The following is an 18924-nucleotide window of genomic DNA, read 5'->3' on the forward strand; positions in this document are numbered from 1 at the left end:
TTGGGAATCTCAAGCTCTTTCATAAAAAAAGTTCCTAAACTTCCATAGATTCCCATTTTATAAAATACTGGTTTTCATTTTAATACATAAACACTGCAGGGTTATTTTTTTCCAGTTTTATGCACTGTGTCAGTTAACTACTGTTAAATTCTTGCCTTGAAATGTTCCTCTTCATGATCAAAGAAGTTCTACTGACATTTAGTATATAACCATATCACTCTTCTTTAACGTCTGTATTGATGTGCTACATGTTGCCATGGAAACGGAGAGGGATGTGAGGATAAATGGCTCAATAGTGTAATTACTGTAATTCAGAATGCACTATAAACCATAAAGTAGCATTAAAGCAGTGCTTTAGCATCAGGCATCTTCGGTGGTTTGTTTGTGTGTTTGTGTTACATACTCCATGTTGTAACTGTACTTCAAAGCTACATTTTATTCGGTTCCACTTTTGATGAATTTTTTTCTCTTTAACGACACACAGCTGAGTGTGGAAGTCAAAGGTCTTCAGACAACCTGGAGATCGGGTGCTTTATTATCCGCAGAACTGGTAATCCGGTTCACTCCCACTGTCATAGATTAGACAGGAGTGTATCTGGCTAATTGTGGATTTACACAGCGTGATACCGCAGTGTGTGTGTTTAGCGCTGCGGGAAACATTTCACACTCCACCGCTGCACACGTTGAAATATTGCCTAAAAATACTAAATTTTTTGACGACTCATATCTGAACACCGGCTGTGTTCCCAATACTTGAATATTATGAAATTTTTCTTGATTAAAAAAAAGCGATTAAGCTGTTATCTTGTTATCTTATATGACACCAATTAGGCCCTGCGATTACACTCATGAAATAAGCTAATTGGGTCTAACACTGCTATGAAGCTAATAAGTGTCTAAGTTAATATTAAAGTGTTTAAGCTAGACGTGACCTAATAAAGTCCAGCACTCATAAATAAGCGCATCAGATGAAATCATGGTAATGAAGAATTACGCTAATATAATTAAAAATAATTGTGATCTAATATATCTTGAGTTGTGATTAATATAATACATTAAGTAAGGAATATTCAAACATATATTTAAAAAAAAGTTCATATAATTTGTGCAATAAACCCTTTAACTAATATTACAGTAATAATCAACTAATATCTAACTATTAAAGTCTAATCTATGTTTATTTTATAAATGAGGGAGGCTAATATTAGTCTACCCAAAAGTTTCCATCCACAAAAAAAAAAATATTTCTTTTCTTTTATTTATTTATAAGTTTTTTTTTTTTTTTTTTTTTTTAGAAAAATATACTGAAATTATTCTCATGGCTGGATGGGGAAGCTGTCGCATTCAAAAGTGTAGTTTCACGACAAAAATGGATTAAGACTAATTTATGATGAGTGGGAGAGATGAATCTGTGTGTTTACACAGAAATGCTAATCATGTACAGGAGGTTTTGTACAAAAAAGTATTTTTGTTAAAAAAGTGTTTCATTTCCCCAAACTTAATCTGCATGTGTTTAACTAATACAAACTCAATTGAGTAATTACTGTATATACACAGCCATTATATTATAACCTCTGACCAGTGAAGTGGATAACACTGATTATCTCATTACAGCGCCACCTGTCATTGAGGTGTAATGTATAAGGCATCAAGTAAACAGTTTTTTCCTCAAAGTTAATGTGTTGGAAGCAGGAAAAATGGGATGTGAGTGACGTTGACAAGGGCCAAATTGTGATTGTTAGATGTTTGGGTCAGAGCTACTTCAAAACTGCAGATATTGTGAGATGTTCCTTGAATGCAGAGGTTAGTACCTACTAAAAGTGGTCCAAGGAAAGGGAACAAGGGAACCATTAACAGGGTCATGGGTGGCCATTGCTCATGGATGTTCAAGTGACAGAAGAACCATTATAGCACAAATTGCTAACAAAGCTGATGCCGTTTCTGACAAAAAAGTGTCAGAACAAACTTTTTGTTGCATATGGGGCTGCGTAGCTGCTAACTGATCCCATGGAACAATGTCCACCACCGGAAATGCCTATAATGGGCATGTGAATATCACAACCAAACCATGGAGCAATGGAAGAAAGAGGCAATATGGACAATAGGAATAAGGCAAGCTAGTGGAGGCAGTGTGATGCTCTGATGAATTTTCTGCCGGGAAACCTTGGGTCCCGGCATTCATGTAGATGTTACTTCGATATGTACCACTTACCTGACTATGTCACAGACCAAAGAAACACCCTTTCATGGAAATGGTATTCCCTGATGGCATTGATCTCTTAAAAATTGCTCAAGAATGGAATGGAATGGAACATGACAAAGAGGCTAAGGTGTTAAACCCCAATCTGACCAAGCATCTGTGGGATGTGATGGACAAATAATTTCGATCCATTGAAGCCACACCGCTGCTAAAGTCTTGGTGTCAGATACCACAGCACACCTTCAGAAGCCTAGTAGTGTCTCGATGGTTCAGAGCTGTGTTTTTAAGCACAAAGGGACCTACAAGATTTTGGACCAACAAGGCAGGGGGTTATAATGTTATAGCTGATCGGTGTATACAGCTCAAAGGAAAAAAAGCTAAGTCCCAGTGGGAAGTACAGATGCTCTGCTGCTCTCTGTTCATTTTTTATTTACGTCATTATTAATATTTCATTCAGGCATTAATATAAATCCCTTTGTGTGAGGTTGCGGTGAAGGCTTCAGTAAAACACGGCATGTGAAGACATGTTTTTGGGGTTAAATTTAGTGATTATTCTTTAAACAGTGTAAAATATTAAAGACGTGACCACCCACTGAGCAGGAACTGGCGATGAGTTACCGACCATTAGCCGCCTCTCATAACTGTCAGGGTAAAACGGCGTCTCGGCTGCACCGTGATAAATAAAAAAAGATTTACAACGTTGCTACCTTTGAAATCGTAGCCAGGACATTTACGGAGCAGCAACAGCGTGTCCTGGAATAGGGTCATGACTTAGCACATCGCTAACTGGCCCGTCACGCCTGCCTGACATTTTTCTCCAAGTCTCACATTGCACTGTTCCACCATCTATTTTCACGCGACGACACCCATGAACCGGGTGACACTTGTCTCTTCACCTCCGGTCATGAAACTCAAAGCGACCAATGCCTGTAATGTCGTTCCCTCTTTATCCGTCTGTCTCTGAGGGCTCTCGCATCCAGATAAGGGCGTTAACCATGCAATCTTTGGCTCAGGGACTTTCCCTGCATTAATAAGTAAGTAAGGAAAGAAGAGGGCAATCTAACTAACTAATTAATTAACTAAATAAAATAAAGAAGAAAAAAAAGCAAGGACAAATGAAACAGAAAACACGTAAAGGGAGGATTAAATAAAAGTTAAGTTGGGAATGACAAACAAAAAAATCAAAGGAAAGTAAAAAAGAAAATCAATAATGTAATAAATACATGAATTAAAGGTAAAAAAAATAAAGAAAAAAGAAAAGAAACTATCTTAATGAAATATGTATAGGATGTGGGAATGAGTGTTTGGAAAAAAGAAAAAAAATATGAAATAGAAATAGAAGAAAAAGATGAATATAAAAATTTAAACTTGGATAGAATGGGAGTTAAAGGAGAAGAAAAAGATCCATAGATGAAAAACGTTTGATGAATAGTAGTGATGAAAGAGAGAGAGAAAGAGGAAGAGAGAGAGAAAATGGGATAAAAAAGGGAAAAAAAGGGTTACAATGGAGATCTGCAAAGGTAAAGGATGATTAAAGATTAAATAAATAAAAAAAAACAAGAAAGAGAATAGAAATAAATGGTGGTGAAACTGAAAATAAACATGAAGAGAGAAAGTTGAAAGAAATAATTACAAGAAGATGAAGAAAAAAAATGAAAATGACAAACAAAGAATTTAAGAGAAGGAATTAATGGAAGAGAAAAAAGAAATAGAATGTAAAAAGATAGGCTATATAAAAAAAAACAAAAAAAACAAACCAAAACAAAGAAACCTAGAATTGAACAGCAGGGGGTTTAAAAAGAAGACACAAAGAAAACACTGAGACAGTGTGGGTTTATAAAGTGGACATGGATATGTTTGCTCACATTGGTAGCATTAGCATTGTTAGCAATATGCACCTATCTACAATTATGGATATTGAGCTAAATATATCTTAACAAAAACAGATGTTTATAGAAAATATAAAAGAGCTGCGACAATAAAAATTAGACGGAATTATCCATAATATCAACATTTACCTCAGTCGTGTGGTTAAATTGCTGAAAAAAAAAAACAGGCAAAAAAAAAAACCTTAATTACGCTTAGCATCAAGTGCTAAGAGAATACCAGGACCAGAATACTCAATATCAGAGATAATATGTGGTAAGTTTTTACCACATAATAAAGCTGTGCAGTATTTTCTTCCTAACTATTTATTTATTTATTTGTTTGTTTTTGAATGCAGCAAGAAAAAAATGCTAGCAACTGTGTGGTTAGCAGTGTTAGCTTTGCAGGAGGGAGTTTAACTTTCAGCTTTGAAGGCAGCAAGTGATTTATTATTTATGAGGAACAGAACGATCTTGCACTGAAGGGTCAGAAACTTACTAGAGCACACAGACAAACACACACACAATCACTTCCTGTGGTTAGACACCTACATAACATAGTGTGCTTCTGCTCACACACACCTACACACCTACACACACACACACACACACACACACAATATGGCGGCATTTAAAGCAATCAGTGTGGAGTCACCTAACTCTTATACATATATTAGCTATTTAATATTCATATTTGTCCCAATTTATATTTTGTAAAAGTCACACACATTATTCCCTAAAGCTGCTGTTGTGTTTTTGATTAGAACACAGCATTCCTCCTCTTTTGGCACCCTGTGAAGCTAACTGGTTAACTGATTTAAACGTGAGAGATCAGATTTTTGTCTTATTACAGTGTTAATATTAATAATTAGGCAGATACGCATGGAGATACGCATGCGCGTACACACACACACACACACACACACACACACACTGCTCATTTATTAAACACAAGAGAACAAATTGAATTAAATAATTTACCTACAAAAAGTACAAATAAAGAGGCAAAAATGTGCTCAAGTAAAAGTAAAAGTAGCCCACTAATGTTGCTTGAAAAAAAATACTATAAAACTAAAGTATAAGTTTTAAACTTGTCACCCTGATGCAACAGCAATACTATATGTATATTGTTTTAAATACAAAATAAATAAAGATTGCACCATGTACTGTATATATATATATATATATGTGTGTGTGTGTGTGTGTGTGTGTTATAGTTTTATATATATTCTCAAAGAAAAAGAAACTTATTGCATGGGTTACCGTCCTTTGCCACTAGTCCATGGTTGGTCAATTATTTTCTTCTATTTGAGCTACATGCATGCACTCTGTTCTAGTTGCCTGTTGGTAAAAAATACATACACACACATTATGTCCCTTTTTACTTCCATTAAAAACAATAAATGTGTTTTTTTAAGATAATGAAAAATGTTATGATATAACGGTGTGCCATGCAAAAATGAGTAGAAAGTACTGCTATTTGCCATAAGATTTAGTGGAGTAAAAGTCAAAAGAAAACAAAATCACAAATATTTCTACTCAAATAAAAAAGGACCAATGAAATGTAATTCGTTACTTTGAACCACTAATGAGAAAAAAATAGGGAGCGATTAGCGGGGAGCAAGCACTCTTCACAAATATCGTGACAACTAAATTTAGGTAGAAAAATTAAAAAGCCATGTTTATAAAGTAACCCAGTTAGTTTTTAAATATCCACTCACATGTGCATATACCAGATCGATGCTAGATTGCACATTAATGTGAGATTTTCTGAACAATACTGATTTTACATCAAACTTCTTAACTTTCAGACCCATGGAAAGAACCTGGTATTAAACGTGACTTTCAAATTTAGTGTAAACCTATGCCACCAGTTCTAATATAATCTCTGCCTGACCACAAGGTTGGATAAGCGTGCGGTTGCCATTTTGATTACAAATCATACTAGAATATTGATAGATATTGAGGTGCAGACTCTGATGAGTAATTTAATGCCAGCTGAGTGAAGATACTGCATTTCAACTACAATTATGCAAATTGTATTCAATTTGATTGGGCAGCTAAATGGTGCAAAAGGCATATTTTTATAGTGTCGGCCAAAGGGCTTTTCATTTCTTGTATTGTGCATGATGTTGTTTTGAGCAGAAACATGAACAGTGCCTTTTGCGGTAAATTTGTTAGAATTGAGATACAGAATTAAACATCTCAACCAAACCACAGAAACCCCAACTTATCTAAAGCTTTATTTGTGTTTGTAAAATTATCTGAAATCATCTAGCCTACTAGCTGGTTACTATGCTAGCTCAATAACTAGTGGGTTTAAGTAGTTAGTTAGTAAATTAATGACCATACTATATGCCACTGATTGAAAATACATATCTTTCGTATCTGTTGTGTACAAAACAAAATTTGTTTAAAATATACTTTCTGTACCATCCACCATGGTGGAAACATGCACAGACTATAGCAATGCCATCTAGACACGTATCTAGTGAAGAGTGATGCTGCTAACTCAAATCCTTGTAACGCTAATCTAATCTATGGAACGACTACTGGAGCAAACAATCAGATAAACATTAGCATTAGCCTTCAACCAAGTTTTTACTCACATATCATTAGTCGGAAAAATGTGAGAGCGCAGAGATTTCAGAGACATATACCTCACACTGTAAACAGATTTATCTACTTGTTTTTCCGTTGGCATTTTCCTGTCTGCCATCGTTAAAGCCTCGTTAGCCTTCACTGCTAATGTAAATGAGAGCGTTGGATTTAATGGTGTCTCATATAAGCATATAAAGCCATTTACAAATGAACATTAGCATCAGCTAACAGCTAATGGTGGCTTTACCCACATCAGCAAGGACAATAACCACCACAAGAATCAAATGAAACTCTCTAGGCACCCTCAGAAACAAGTTTCCTTTCCTGTTAATGGCTATTGCTCCATGAGAAATGCAAGATTTCACACCTAATTAGTGTTCCTACTAAAATGTGTGCCATTTTGAAGGGTCCGTGACACATTGCGGTTTGTGGGTAGTCAGTGTTTCTACCAAAACCTTAGGACATTTCAAGGCTCCATCCTAAATGCATAAGTTGTCAATGATCTTTTGTGCAACATGCATAGGTGGTGGCGTTTTTTTTTTTTTTTTTTTCTAGTCGTTTAGTATTATTTAATTCTTCAGTGTCTTTTTCGGCTCTCCTTTAATCATTTTCATCCCTGTCTCTTTTAATATTTACTTTCATCCTGAACTTCAGTTCTGCCTGTCCTCCTGTAAAATTCATTGTTTCTCTGTTGTATTCAAGAAATGATTTTTTTTTTTTACTGCAGTCCCTCACTCTTTTTGTTTAGCCCGAAGTAAAAACACAAAAATGAAAGCGCTGAATCCACAGACAAAGACTTATGTGGCAGGTAATAAACCTTGTTTAGTGGGACACATTTGTGGGCAAGAGACCGGCAGCGTGTTAACAGTAAACACTCAGCGATCATTCCAGCTGTAATTATAATTATACAGCATGACTCCACTCGGATAAAAACCACTGACCCAAACACTCAGGCTGTGTGCTCACTGCACTCTGCTTTATAAACCCAGAGTGCTGTTTAACTCCCAAAATAATGAGAGAGCTTTACAAAGTGCACTCAGAGCTACAGGGTTTCAGGAAGTGATCTTTGCACACAGCTAAATGAATCAGCACTCAGACTTGTTATATCTTAAATTTGAAATTGTTGTTGTTGTTGTTGTTTGTCTTTAAATTTGGTCTGTTGGTTTCTTCCTGCTTTTATGGTTTGGTTTATTAAACAGCTATGCTCTTTCTGTTGGTACCCCTAATCAGGTGTGTACAGTCACATTTGGGAGGAAAGATGATTTGGTTTTGGATGAGAGAGCTGCTTTTGTTGAAGGCCAAACTGTAGTTAAGGAAGGGTCAAATCAAGAAATAGATCATGGTTTTGGTGAAAGAAACTTAATCATTTGGGTGGAAGAATGATAAATTTGGGATAAAAAGTCTTAAGTTGGCAAAATAAACCTTATTTTAAATAGAAGATACCTTGGATTGGCCAGATAAGAACCCTACAGTTTGGGGGAAGAAGCATGGTGTTGGGTGTGGAGGAATTCTCCATAAAGCAGAAAGTTATTACGGTCAGGTGGAACACATTTTGTTTTAGGTGAGAGAAGCCTATGACTGGCTAGAAAAGTTTTTAGTTTAGGTCAATGGTTTTCATCACCAGTCCTAGGGGACCACCTGGCCTGCATATTTTAGTGTTTTCTCAAGTCCCAGAAGATTAACATTAATTAACATATTTTCCTTAATTGAAGTGGGTCTAATAGAAAAGGGAAAACTGGGCATGACAGGTGGTCATCTAGGAGGAGGGGAGAACCACGGGATTTGATGAAATAGAATTCTATTTTAGACAAATAATGCTAGGAAAAAATAAACTTGGATTAGACTTTGCATTAAATGTTTTAAAAGTAGAAGAAGCCTCAGTTTGATAAAATAATTCTTGGCTTGAGGTTAATAAACCTTGGGTATGATGGATAAGTAGTAAAAGAAGCTTCAAGTCAATAATACAGCACGGTTAATTTCAACAGAAAAGGCTCAGGTTTTGGTAACCGAAATGTCGACTTGGCCACAGAGGTCTTAGTTTGGCAGACTTGCCTTGGTTTGGGTGACAATTGCAAAAATGACACCTTGATTTAAATGAATAGTTATTTGGTGATGGTTGAAGCTTAAGTTGGGAGAGCAGAAGGTCTATTTTGGCAGATGAAGCCTTTTTTTGGGTAAAAGAAATGTTTTTTTTTTTTATTTGATAGAAGACATCTATGCCCTTATTGTATATGGGAAATATCTTGATTTTGGTGAAGGAAACCCTTTAGAAGTCCTGCAGATATAATATTTGGGTAAAAAGAAGAGGTTGTAGATGGAGCTTTGAGGTAAAGAGAACCTCAGTTGTGGTGGAAATGTTTTGGGAGAAGATCCAAAAGCGAAAGAAGATCATTTTCAATGGTCAGAACCTTGGTTTTTGGCAGAGGCAACCACTGGGTGACTGGAAGTTTGGTGGAAGATGTCATTATTTGTGTAGAAAAACCCTTGTTTAAGCAGGAGAAACTTTAACTATGGTCAACGGAGCAGTGGGTTAAGCCTTTGGCAGAGCAATTCTTAGACTGTGTTGAACAAGTTTATGTTTGAATAGAAGAAGCTTGGGTTTAGGTTGAAGCACCGTCTGGTTGGTTGAAATCACCGTCAATTTGGAGAAATAAAACCTTATGTTTGGGTGAGCAAATTCTGATTTGGGCAATAAAGGTGTTAGCGGTGATGTTTGATTAAGACAAATCTGTATGTACTTTAATCGAATGTGTCTTGTCAAAAAAGTCAAATTTTTTAAAACTTTTTCAATGTTAGATAAGTCTAGTGTTGTTTTCAACAATATACACTACATAAGCAATTCATAATTGTGCAAGCAAGAGTTTTTTTTGTTTGTTTTTGACCCAGCCTGGGGCTTCATATTATCAGTCAGCAGACATTCCTGCTTCTGTGTTTTGGGTGCTAGACACTTCTGAGTCGTTAGGGCAAATCGACAAGGGCCCGTCGAAAACGGTATTGAAATGCAGACATGGTCCCAAATCGACCCCCCTGTTCCTTACGTAGTAAAATAACCATTTTGTGCAGCGTCCCTGTGTAGAAATCACTCTAGGGCACTGGAGGGTTGGTCTCGCAGGATTTGGAACACCTCCATTCAGACTCGGGTCATGCACGGCATGATGAATTGGGTCTGCACTAAAGGCCCGTGAGGACACGCCTGACAAGCCCAGTCCTGGAAGAATCAATAAAACTCTAATGCCGCAGCAGAACGGGTGGAGAATACACACACACGCACACGCACACACTCATCTGTCTTTTTTCTCTTTGCTCTCCTCTGTAGGATTACGTGCTGCACTGCTGCAAACACTGTTGGAGTTTGAGCTGTGCGTGATCCGGGATAAAAACACAATCCGATCTGAAATGAGCTCTCGTCTCAAAGCAGCTGGGATTAAAGAATATTCATAAAAAAAAAATAAATAAATAAAAAAGATTTAGAATTGGAGGTAGAGGAAAAGATTAGAGTGGCCGGGTCAGGGTTTGATATCCCTTGGAAAAAAAAAAAAAAGACCAAGGGCAACATATTGCAAGACAATCCCTGTATGTAGAAGCAGACTCTTCTCGCTTTAATCAGTGAAGAACTCTGAAACTAGAGTTTAAAAAAAAACTAAATGTATACCGTGTCATTACATATGATTACATATAATAATTATAATAATTAAAAATAATCTACACAAGATTAAACTAATCTTATGATGTTTTCTTTAATTAGTTTTACTAATGTAACTAACAAGTATAAAAGCTATATAGCCTCTGGTGTAGTGCTGTGTGTACCTACAGGCTAGAATTTTCCCAGATTTAATTTAATTTGTATGCGTTTTTTAATTTCCCTGATTTAAATGTTTATTTTATAATGTTGGAGGTTTGTTTTTTTTATAAACAATTTTAAGTTTAGTCTTTAATTCCTTTTTTTTAAGTTCTAAAATTTATTAAATCTAATTGTTTTTTCATCTATTTTTTTAATCTAATTTCTGTAGTTTAGTGTTAATTTATTCATTTATGTATTTATTTTTCTGTTTACTTTGGAGATGTTACACAAAGCATTTTACCCTTTGCTGGACAAAATAAAATAATTTACAGTACACCCACGTCTCCAAGCCCCTCTACACCGCTGATTACTGTTATATCACGAGGTGAGCTAACACGCAGAACTCTGTGTTTCTTGGAGAGGTGAGTGCATTAGGCTGTTTCTCTGACATGACTAGGTAGTACCTGAGAATCCCTGTTATTTATCCCTGTGTAGTGTGTACTGTAGGGCACAAGGAAGTAGACTTTTCGTGGAATATGCTTTGGAGAAACTGGCCTACAGACAGCAGGCTGATCATGTTTAGATGATCTACTCCAGGCATACTGCAGGGCTAGTTTATTTATTTAAGGCATGTTTGATTTTTTTTGGTGTTAATAAAATTAACAACAGGTGAACTAACAAACAGGAATGGCTTTACAGGTTAAGGCCACTAGATTTTTTTATTATTATTATTTGGCTAGGGTCAGTGTCACTACCAGTAGCATTAGGCGATACCTGGACAGTACAGAGGTTGCACAGTCCAACTCCTCCAGGATGGCACATCAATATGTGCCATTGCCTTGCTGTGTCTCCCAGCACAGTCTTAGCACAAGCGTATGGAAACATTCCAGGACATAGCCAAGTACTCTGGACTGCACTGTAAAAGGTGCTCAATTGGAGCTCGATTGACATTTGCCAGAGAATACCAGCATAACGCAGGTTCCCCATTAGCAGCCTGCGCTGTTCGCAAATGAGGCCAGGTTCACCCTGAGCACATGTCATGGGTCTGCCTGTAACATGATTCAGCATGACTGGTTTTGTGGTGGATCAGTGATGGTCTAGACCATCAACCTGACTGACACTAGGTATAGGGATGAAATCCTTGGATCCATTGTTAGATCCTATGCTGGTGCAGAGGGTCCTGGGTTCCTCCAGGTGCACGACAATGCCCGGCCTCATGTGGTGAGATGGTATGCAGCCAGTTACTAGAAGGAATTGATACCATTGGCTTGCCTGACCTAACTCCACCAGAACACCTCTGGGACATTATGTTTCAGTCCATCCATCGCCGCTAGTTCGCACCTCAGACTGTCCAGGAGCTCAGTGATGCCATGGTCCAGATCTGGGAGGAGAAACCTCTGGGTACCATACACTGTCTCATTAAGAACATGCCACAGTGTTGTTAGACATGCATTCCAGTGTGTGGGAATCATACAAACTACTGGTACGACTGTACAATTTTGAGCTGCAATGAAATTTCAACAGAATGGATTAACCTGCCGCATCATTTTTAATGATTTTCAAGGTGTCCTTGAATTCAGCCCTCTGTAGGTTGGTATTTTTTATTTCCATCAAATGATGTGGCATCCTTTCATTCCTAACACATTACCCAGTTCATGTCAGTATAGATATCCAGCAAGATTATCTTACCACTGAGATCTGATGTGTGTTTTAAAGTGTTCATTTATTTTTTTATCATTTTTTATAAGAATATAAATCTATCTCTGGGAAGGGAAGAATAAAGGAAGGAAGGACTTAACTGCAGATTGCAGTATGAAAGAGGTAAATAATTAAGAAAGAAGGCAAGAATAAAGGAAAAATAAAAACACAAGGGACAAAACAGTTATTAAGGAAAAATTATGTAAAGTTAAAATTTTAATACTACAAGAGCTTGCCACATCAATTCATGACTATTAAGCAATAATGTACCCAGTTCTCACCTAAAGTGTGGGTAAGGAAGGAAAAAGACAAAATGGAAAAAGATAAAAAAGAAGCCAAAAAAGTTCAAAGAGAAAGCAAAAGAGGAAGAAAAAATACAAATAAAAAAAGAAAGGAAAAAAAGAAAGGAAACAATGGAAGAAATAAGAAAGAGTAAAAGGAAGTGGAAAAAAAAGATGAACAAAAAAAAAGTAAAAGAAAAAAGGAAGGCAGGAGGACAAACAATAAAAATGAAGAAAGAAAATAGAAGAGATAGAAAAAAACAGAAAAGGAGTTAAAAAAGGCAAAAAGGCAAAGTAAAAGACAAAAAGAATTAGAGAAAGAAAAAGAAAATGAAAGTAAAGAAAAAAAATCTAAGAAAGCAAAATAAAAGAAGGAAGAGAAAGTAAAAGAGAAAAAAGGTAAGGAAAGTATGTAGGAATAAGAAAAGAAAAGAAAAGAAAAGAAAAGAAAAGAAAAGGAGAAACAGATACAGTAGGTGAAACTAAAAGCCATAAATACAGGAAACTCAACCTTACAACATAAAGTGGTTTATGTGTGTGACTATCATACGGCTTTGTGTGTGTGTGTGTGTGTGTGTGTGTAAAGGAGTAGGTGGATAGTCAGCTTACGCTGTCCTGCATTGTTCTCCAGACGCTCCTCTGGGAAGCAGCAGTGGAAGAAATAACACATAAAGTGAGACATTTCCTGACAGACAGTAGAGACATAGACAGACGGACACTCGTACATACACACAGAGGAAACGGCAGACAGAAAGACAGACAGTCAGACAGACAGACAGACAGACAGAGACTCACCAGTTTGTCAAGGCCGCTGCTCTCTGACGGAGGAATTTCTTCTGGGTTGTAAGGTTTAAACCGAGCATTAAACACCTCACGGGTGCTCCGACCTGATCCGGATCGAACTGGTTTGAGATGACCACAACCCTGAAACACCTTCACACAACCACAGCAACAACGAGACAAAATATGATGTTTATCAAGGTTGCAAAAAACTTTTAAAAGTCTTTAAATATGTGTGATACAGTGTGTGTCCTGGGTTGTGGGTTATTAGGGAATAACTGGCGTAATAGTGTGGTGGTTTGGGACACAGCAGATGGACAGACTTGCTACACAATCAATATTATTGCTATAAGAAGTCATAGAAAGTCTGAATGTGTGTGAGTGTGTGAGTGTGTGAACCTTCTCAGAGACTTGGATGCTGTTTTCCTGCATGGTCATGATGGCCTCAGAGATCTTCAAGTCGATCGGCTCTATCACGGCCTCGATGTTAAACGGCCCCTTCAATCTGTCAGCTACCAGGAGCATGGAATCTGCACACACACACACACACACACACACTAAATTAGACTTGCATTTACTAAATGAGGTCGACCGCACAGCAAGGATCTAAAAGAGATAAGGAGAGAAAGAGAAATGAGGCAAAACTAGAGAAAGAGACAGTAAGGGCAGCGTGGATCAAATAGTTACTGATCAAAAAAGTCAGAGGTTCAAGCCCCAGCACTGCCAGGTTGCTACTGTTGAGCCCTTAACCCTGTCTGCTCCACGGGGCGCTGTTTCCTGGCTGACCCCGAGCTCTGACCCCAACTTTCTAACTGCAAAAAATGTAATCTAAATCTAAATAATTGAAAGAAAAGTCAAAAAATGAAAAAGTTGTGAAAGCATGGAAGGGAAAAGAGTAAAAAGGATAGGGTGCAAAAAAAAAAAAAGAAAGTTCTGACTGAAGAAATGTGAGGGAGGAAGGAAGGGTACAAAAAGACATGTGGGAAAATTTCGAAAGTAAGTGCCAAAAAGAAAGATAGAAAGTAGAAAGAGATATAGCTGGAACTTGTAGAAAACGGAAAAGAAAAAAGAAAGTAATAAAAGAAAAGTCCAGGCTTTGTGCTTTGTACCGAGAGCAGGGAACTGGTGGAAGAAAATTTGGAGAGGTGGAGGTATGCTCTGGAAAGCAGAAGAATGAAGGTTAGCTGCAATAAGACGGAATACATGTGTGTGAATGAGAGGAACCCAAGAGAAACGGTGAGGATACAGGGAGCAGAGGTAAAGAAGGTGCAGGACTTTAAGTACTTAGGGTCAACGGTCCAGAGCAACGGAGAGTGTTCAAAGGAGGTGAAGAGGCGGGTACAGGCAGGTTGGAATGGGTGGAGAAAAGTGTCAGGTGTGTTGTGCGATGAAAGAGTATCAGCGAGAATGAAAGGAAAGGTGTACAGGACAGTGGTGAGACCAGCGATGCTCTACGGCTTAGAGACAGTGGCGCTGAAGAAAAGACAGGAGGCAGAGTTGGAGGTAGCAGAGCTGAAGATGTTGAGGTTCTCTTTGGGAGTGACAAGGATGGATAGGATTAAGAATGAGTTTATCAGAGGGACAACCCACGTTAGATGTTTTGGAGATAAAGTCAGAGAGGCCAGATTGAGGTGGTTTGGACATGTTCAGAGGAGAGATGGTGAATATATCGCTAGAAGGATGCTGAGGTTGGAACTGCCAGGCAGGAGGTCTAGAGGAAGACCAAAGAGGAGATTTATGGATGCAGTGAGAGAGGACATGAAGTTAGTTGGTGTGAGAGAAGAGGATGCAGAAGATAGGGTTAGATGGAGGCAGATGATTCGCTGTGGCGACCCCTGAAAGGGAACAGCCGAAAGACAAAGAAGAAGAAGAAAAGTCAAAAACAGAGAGTAGAAAAAAGAGATAAAATGTATGAAAAAAAAGAAAAGAAATACATGTTGCTGTTTTTCCATTTGTTATACTGTATCCGAAACTGGATGTTAAAGTTATTGAAGCATAAGTTAGTACACCCTTGACACTCTGATGACTTCCTGTCCAACATGATCAACATCGCGCTCGAGATCGTCTACAAGCCCCGCCCACTCTGTGGCTTAGTCTGTGTCATACAGTAACCTGTTAGTAAGACATCAAAGTGTGTGTGTGTGTGTGTGTGTGTGTGTGTGTGTGTGTGTGTGTCCTCCATACTGGCTGTCTCTGCAGTCGATTGTGTGCATGGACGCCGTGCCGCTCTCACACTTCAGTCGTTAAATCTCTGTTATTAATTTGCACTCGTAGGGAACCTATTACCAGGGCCGGAGTGAGACTATCGATCCAAGTGCACTCTGGATGAACGAGGGCGGCATGAAAGTGTTTGATCTTTTCATTTAGGCCCACTCCTGCACGATGGAGCCGCCTGCAGGTGTCTTGCTCTTTCATTACAGTCGAGAGAGAGAGAAAGGGAGAGAGAGAGAGAGAGAGACAGAGAAAGGGAGAGAGCGAGCAAAGTGAGCGAGAGAGCGGAAGATTTAAGACTTGATTGTCAATTAGGGCTTTGAAAGAGGAAGTGAAAGAGCGAGTGCTGTTGAAAAAATAAAAAGGACGGACGGCTGCAAGGCTTCAGGCGCAAAATGGAAAAATGAAATAACAGCAAACGCAATTAACGTTGAGAGGTCAGAGAGACTCGGGAGATTTAATAACGGAGAAAAACACATTAGGCTCAATAGCGACGTGTCTCCATCTTCAGAGATAAAAAATGTATATATGTAGAACAAACAGCGAACTTCATCAAATCTGCCCCAGGACATGCACTACATCTCCTATTTTTTATTACAATTATAACTCTAGCTCGCCTGAGGTTTTATCAGGTACGCTAACAGAAACGTATTTGTTATTACAGCGTATCATTTAGCATGTGGGTTTCCAGTAGAAATTCTGAATTATTGGCACCCTTAGTAAAACTGATAAGAAAAGGTTATGAAATCGATCTTGTTCATACATGTTAGTATGTGTGAAACATCGACCTTTTAAAGAAAGCAAAACTAAAAGTTTACTTGTATGTATTTTCTCATTAAAGTCAAGTTGATTTATGATAAATCAATAAAAATCGACTGGAACAGTGTTGATGTTAAGATGCATTTACAAAGAACTAAATGCAGGGTGCCAATAATTCTCACTTATTATGAATTCTAAGGTTTTTAAAAAATATTCCTCAAAAAAAAAAACAATGATCAGTAAAACATTAATTTTCTCAACATTATTTTTTCCCTTTTTTGCTTAACTTATTTCTGAGGGTGCCATTAATTCTGGAGCTGCAGTTTTCTGACATTAGCTAGCCGGCTCCACCCAATTTCCCACATCTTAAATGTCTATTGATTGAAAAACCCTTCACTAAACTCTATTTTTGTTTTTTTCCTGATCCAGATCTTCAGACTCCGCCCCTTTATCAACATTTTTTCAAAGAACCAAAAAGGTGGCAAGATCCCACCTACTCGTAAGGCTCCTCCCATCTTCAAAAACACATCATGTTATTCATTCTCCTTGCATAAAGCCGAGCCACACCCATTTTTCCCAAGAACCCTTTTCATTTCCTGTCTTCCTATTTACATTGAAATATTTTCGAGGTGTTTTGGACTACGGGGTCGTCTTTAGGGTTGTGGGTTATAAGTGTTAGGGTTCTCTGACCACCCACCCCAACCCCTCCGTCCTTTAAACTAAATGGATCATTCGTGCTTAATTGCCTTTAGATGGGATTAAGTGTTGCTCTGTAATACACCTGTGTCCGCTCCAGGGTAAATTCCTCTTCTACCCTGCACCCCGTGTTAATGGATTGTCTCTGGTTGCAAATAAAGAGGTAACTGAGGATACATGAATTAATGTTTTTTTTTCTTTCTTCTTCTTTTCCAGAAGCTCTAAGCTCAGAGCTGTCTCGAAAAAGAAGACAAACAGGGCTTTTTTTTTTTTTTTTTTTGTAAATTCTGTGCGGCGGTGCGGAGCGAGCGAATCGCTGACATGCCGCAGGGGGAGAAACCAGGACAGGACAGGATTTATTCATTTTATTCTCAGAATTTGAAACTCGTCAAAGGTTCAGCTTTCACCTTAAACTATTTGCGCTGGAAAGTTTCCTCCTGCTGAGATCTGATCCGAGTTGCAGAGCGAGTATGAGACTTTGCCTTGAAGTGCCGTTTGATATTAGTTCCACTGTGATATTAGTTCCAGTGCACGTCTATATTTACTCACCTCGGGGTTAAGGTATACACTTTTTCAGTTTTCCTTATCTTATAAAAGGAAGAAAATGAACTGAACTAATTAGTAGGGTGGACGGAATCAGCATTCTTAGTCGGTGTGTTGAAACAAATCAGTGCTGTGGGTGGAGCAAGCAGTAACCAGGAAGTAAAGTGGGTGGGGCTTAGTAATTATTATTAAAAGTGGTGTGCGTAACAAGGAGTGGCTGGGATGGGTGAAGTATAATCCATTAAAACTTAATTTATTTCAATTTAAAGTCATAAGTATTGGGAGTGAAGGGGGACTGTTGGGTGTGGTGGGCGGAGTCAGACGTAATTAGCAGATATGGCAATCGCTAGGTTTTATGGGTGGAGATGCGTGCGTCTCTGTAGATCAACGAAGCAACAACCAAAACAATCTCATTTAGTGCTTGGCTCTGTTCCATTCCAAAGTGTGCTCCCTACTCCCTACTCCCTGTGCAGGGAGGATCGGTTAAGCAGACTTCCCATAACAAAATTCCACCATTGGAAACCCCCTGCAACATCTCCAGCACAGAAGTCACTTCCAGGGTGTGTCACCTTGGTAACAAAAACACCTCGCATACCATAAATAATTTAAAACAAATTATTAACAAAAACTGACCATTATAAAACATACACTATTAAATATGCACAACTCATAAATAAATGATTTGATTATTTCACAAGATGTTTGGAGAAATTATTAATATTGTGCACTTTTACTATATAAAGTGTATATATATATATTTCCCTTTTTTATATAAATGCCTTTTCGACCTTTTTTTCTTTCACGCTGCAGTGAGGAGCAGTGACTTATGGGAATTTTGTATGTCCACTTCAGGTGAAGTGAAGACCCATTGTTCACTTGTTCACTTTGAATTGAGCAGGTACTCCATAATGGGATTTGCTCTGTAATAAATAAAAGCTACGTAACTAGGCAAATACAGAAATTCTGATGATGTCATAAAGAGCCTTGACCAATCAGCAACTTTGCTTTATTACACACTTGGATTGCTTTGCTAAGAAACGTTTCTTCATCTTATCCCCAGTCATGCTGTACTTTTCTTTTTTCTTTTTTTAAAAAAAAACAATATTCCTATTTTCCTCCATTCTGTCATTCTTTCTTTGTCTTCTTTTGTATTTTGTTCTGTCTTTTCCCCCCTCATTGTTCCTTTCCATCATGACTTCCAACTCATTTAATCTCTTAAAGGCTTCAAGCACGTTTTTGCTGCTTCACTCGCTATGGTATGGAAGTGAAACCACTAGTTTAATCTGAAACAGACCACACTCTAAATAAGATGATGTAATTTTGACTATTTTCGAGATGCATGAGGTAAAAGTGGCAATGCATGAGGAAGCGGCGTATCCTGCAAGGCTTAGTGTTTAAAATGCCACAGTTGGGTGGTACAGCGAGTGTAACCACGGGCATGAAGCTTGAATGTTTCCTCTGAGTAAACATTCCATTTATATTTATTTCCCCAAAGCAAAAGCAACAGCT

At 37.9% G+C, this 18924-nt stretch overlaps 1 protein-coding gene across 2 annotated transcripts in view; it reads right to left on the reverse strand.

Annotated features, from left to right (window-relative positions):
* Positions 1–18924, reverse strand: part of gpc6a (glypican 6a) — a 152782-nt gene that overhangs the window by 12856 nt on the left and 121002 nt on the right. The window contains exons 5-7 of one of the 2 annotated variants that reach the window (XM_053477046.1): positions 13606–13736; positions 13222–13359; positions 13036–13065 (exon numbers count right to left, since the gene is read on the reverse strand). In XM_053477046.1, the coding sequence (XP_053333021.1) occupies positions 13036–13065; positions 13222–13359; positions 13606–13736 (299 nt within the window). The remainder of the gene's footprint in view (positions 1–13035; positions 13066–13221; positions 13360–13605; positions 13737–18924) is intronic. The other variant, XM_053477047.1, reaches the window with a different exon arrangement.

Source organism: Clarias gariepinus, chromosome 18 (assembly GCF_024256425.1).
Source record: "Clarias gariepinus isolate MV-2021 ecotype Netherlands chromosome 18, CGAR_prim_01v2, whole genome shotgun sequence".
Classification (NCBI taxonomy): Eukaryota; Metazoa; Chordata; class Actinopteri; order Siluriformes; family Clariidae; genus Clarias; species Clarias gariepinus.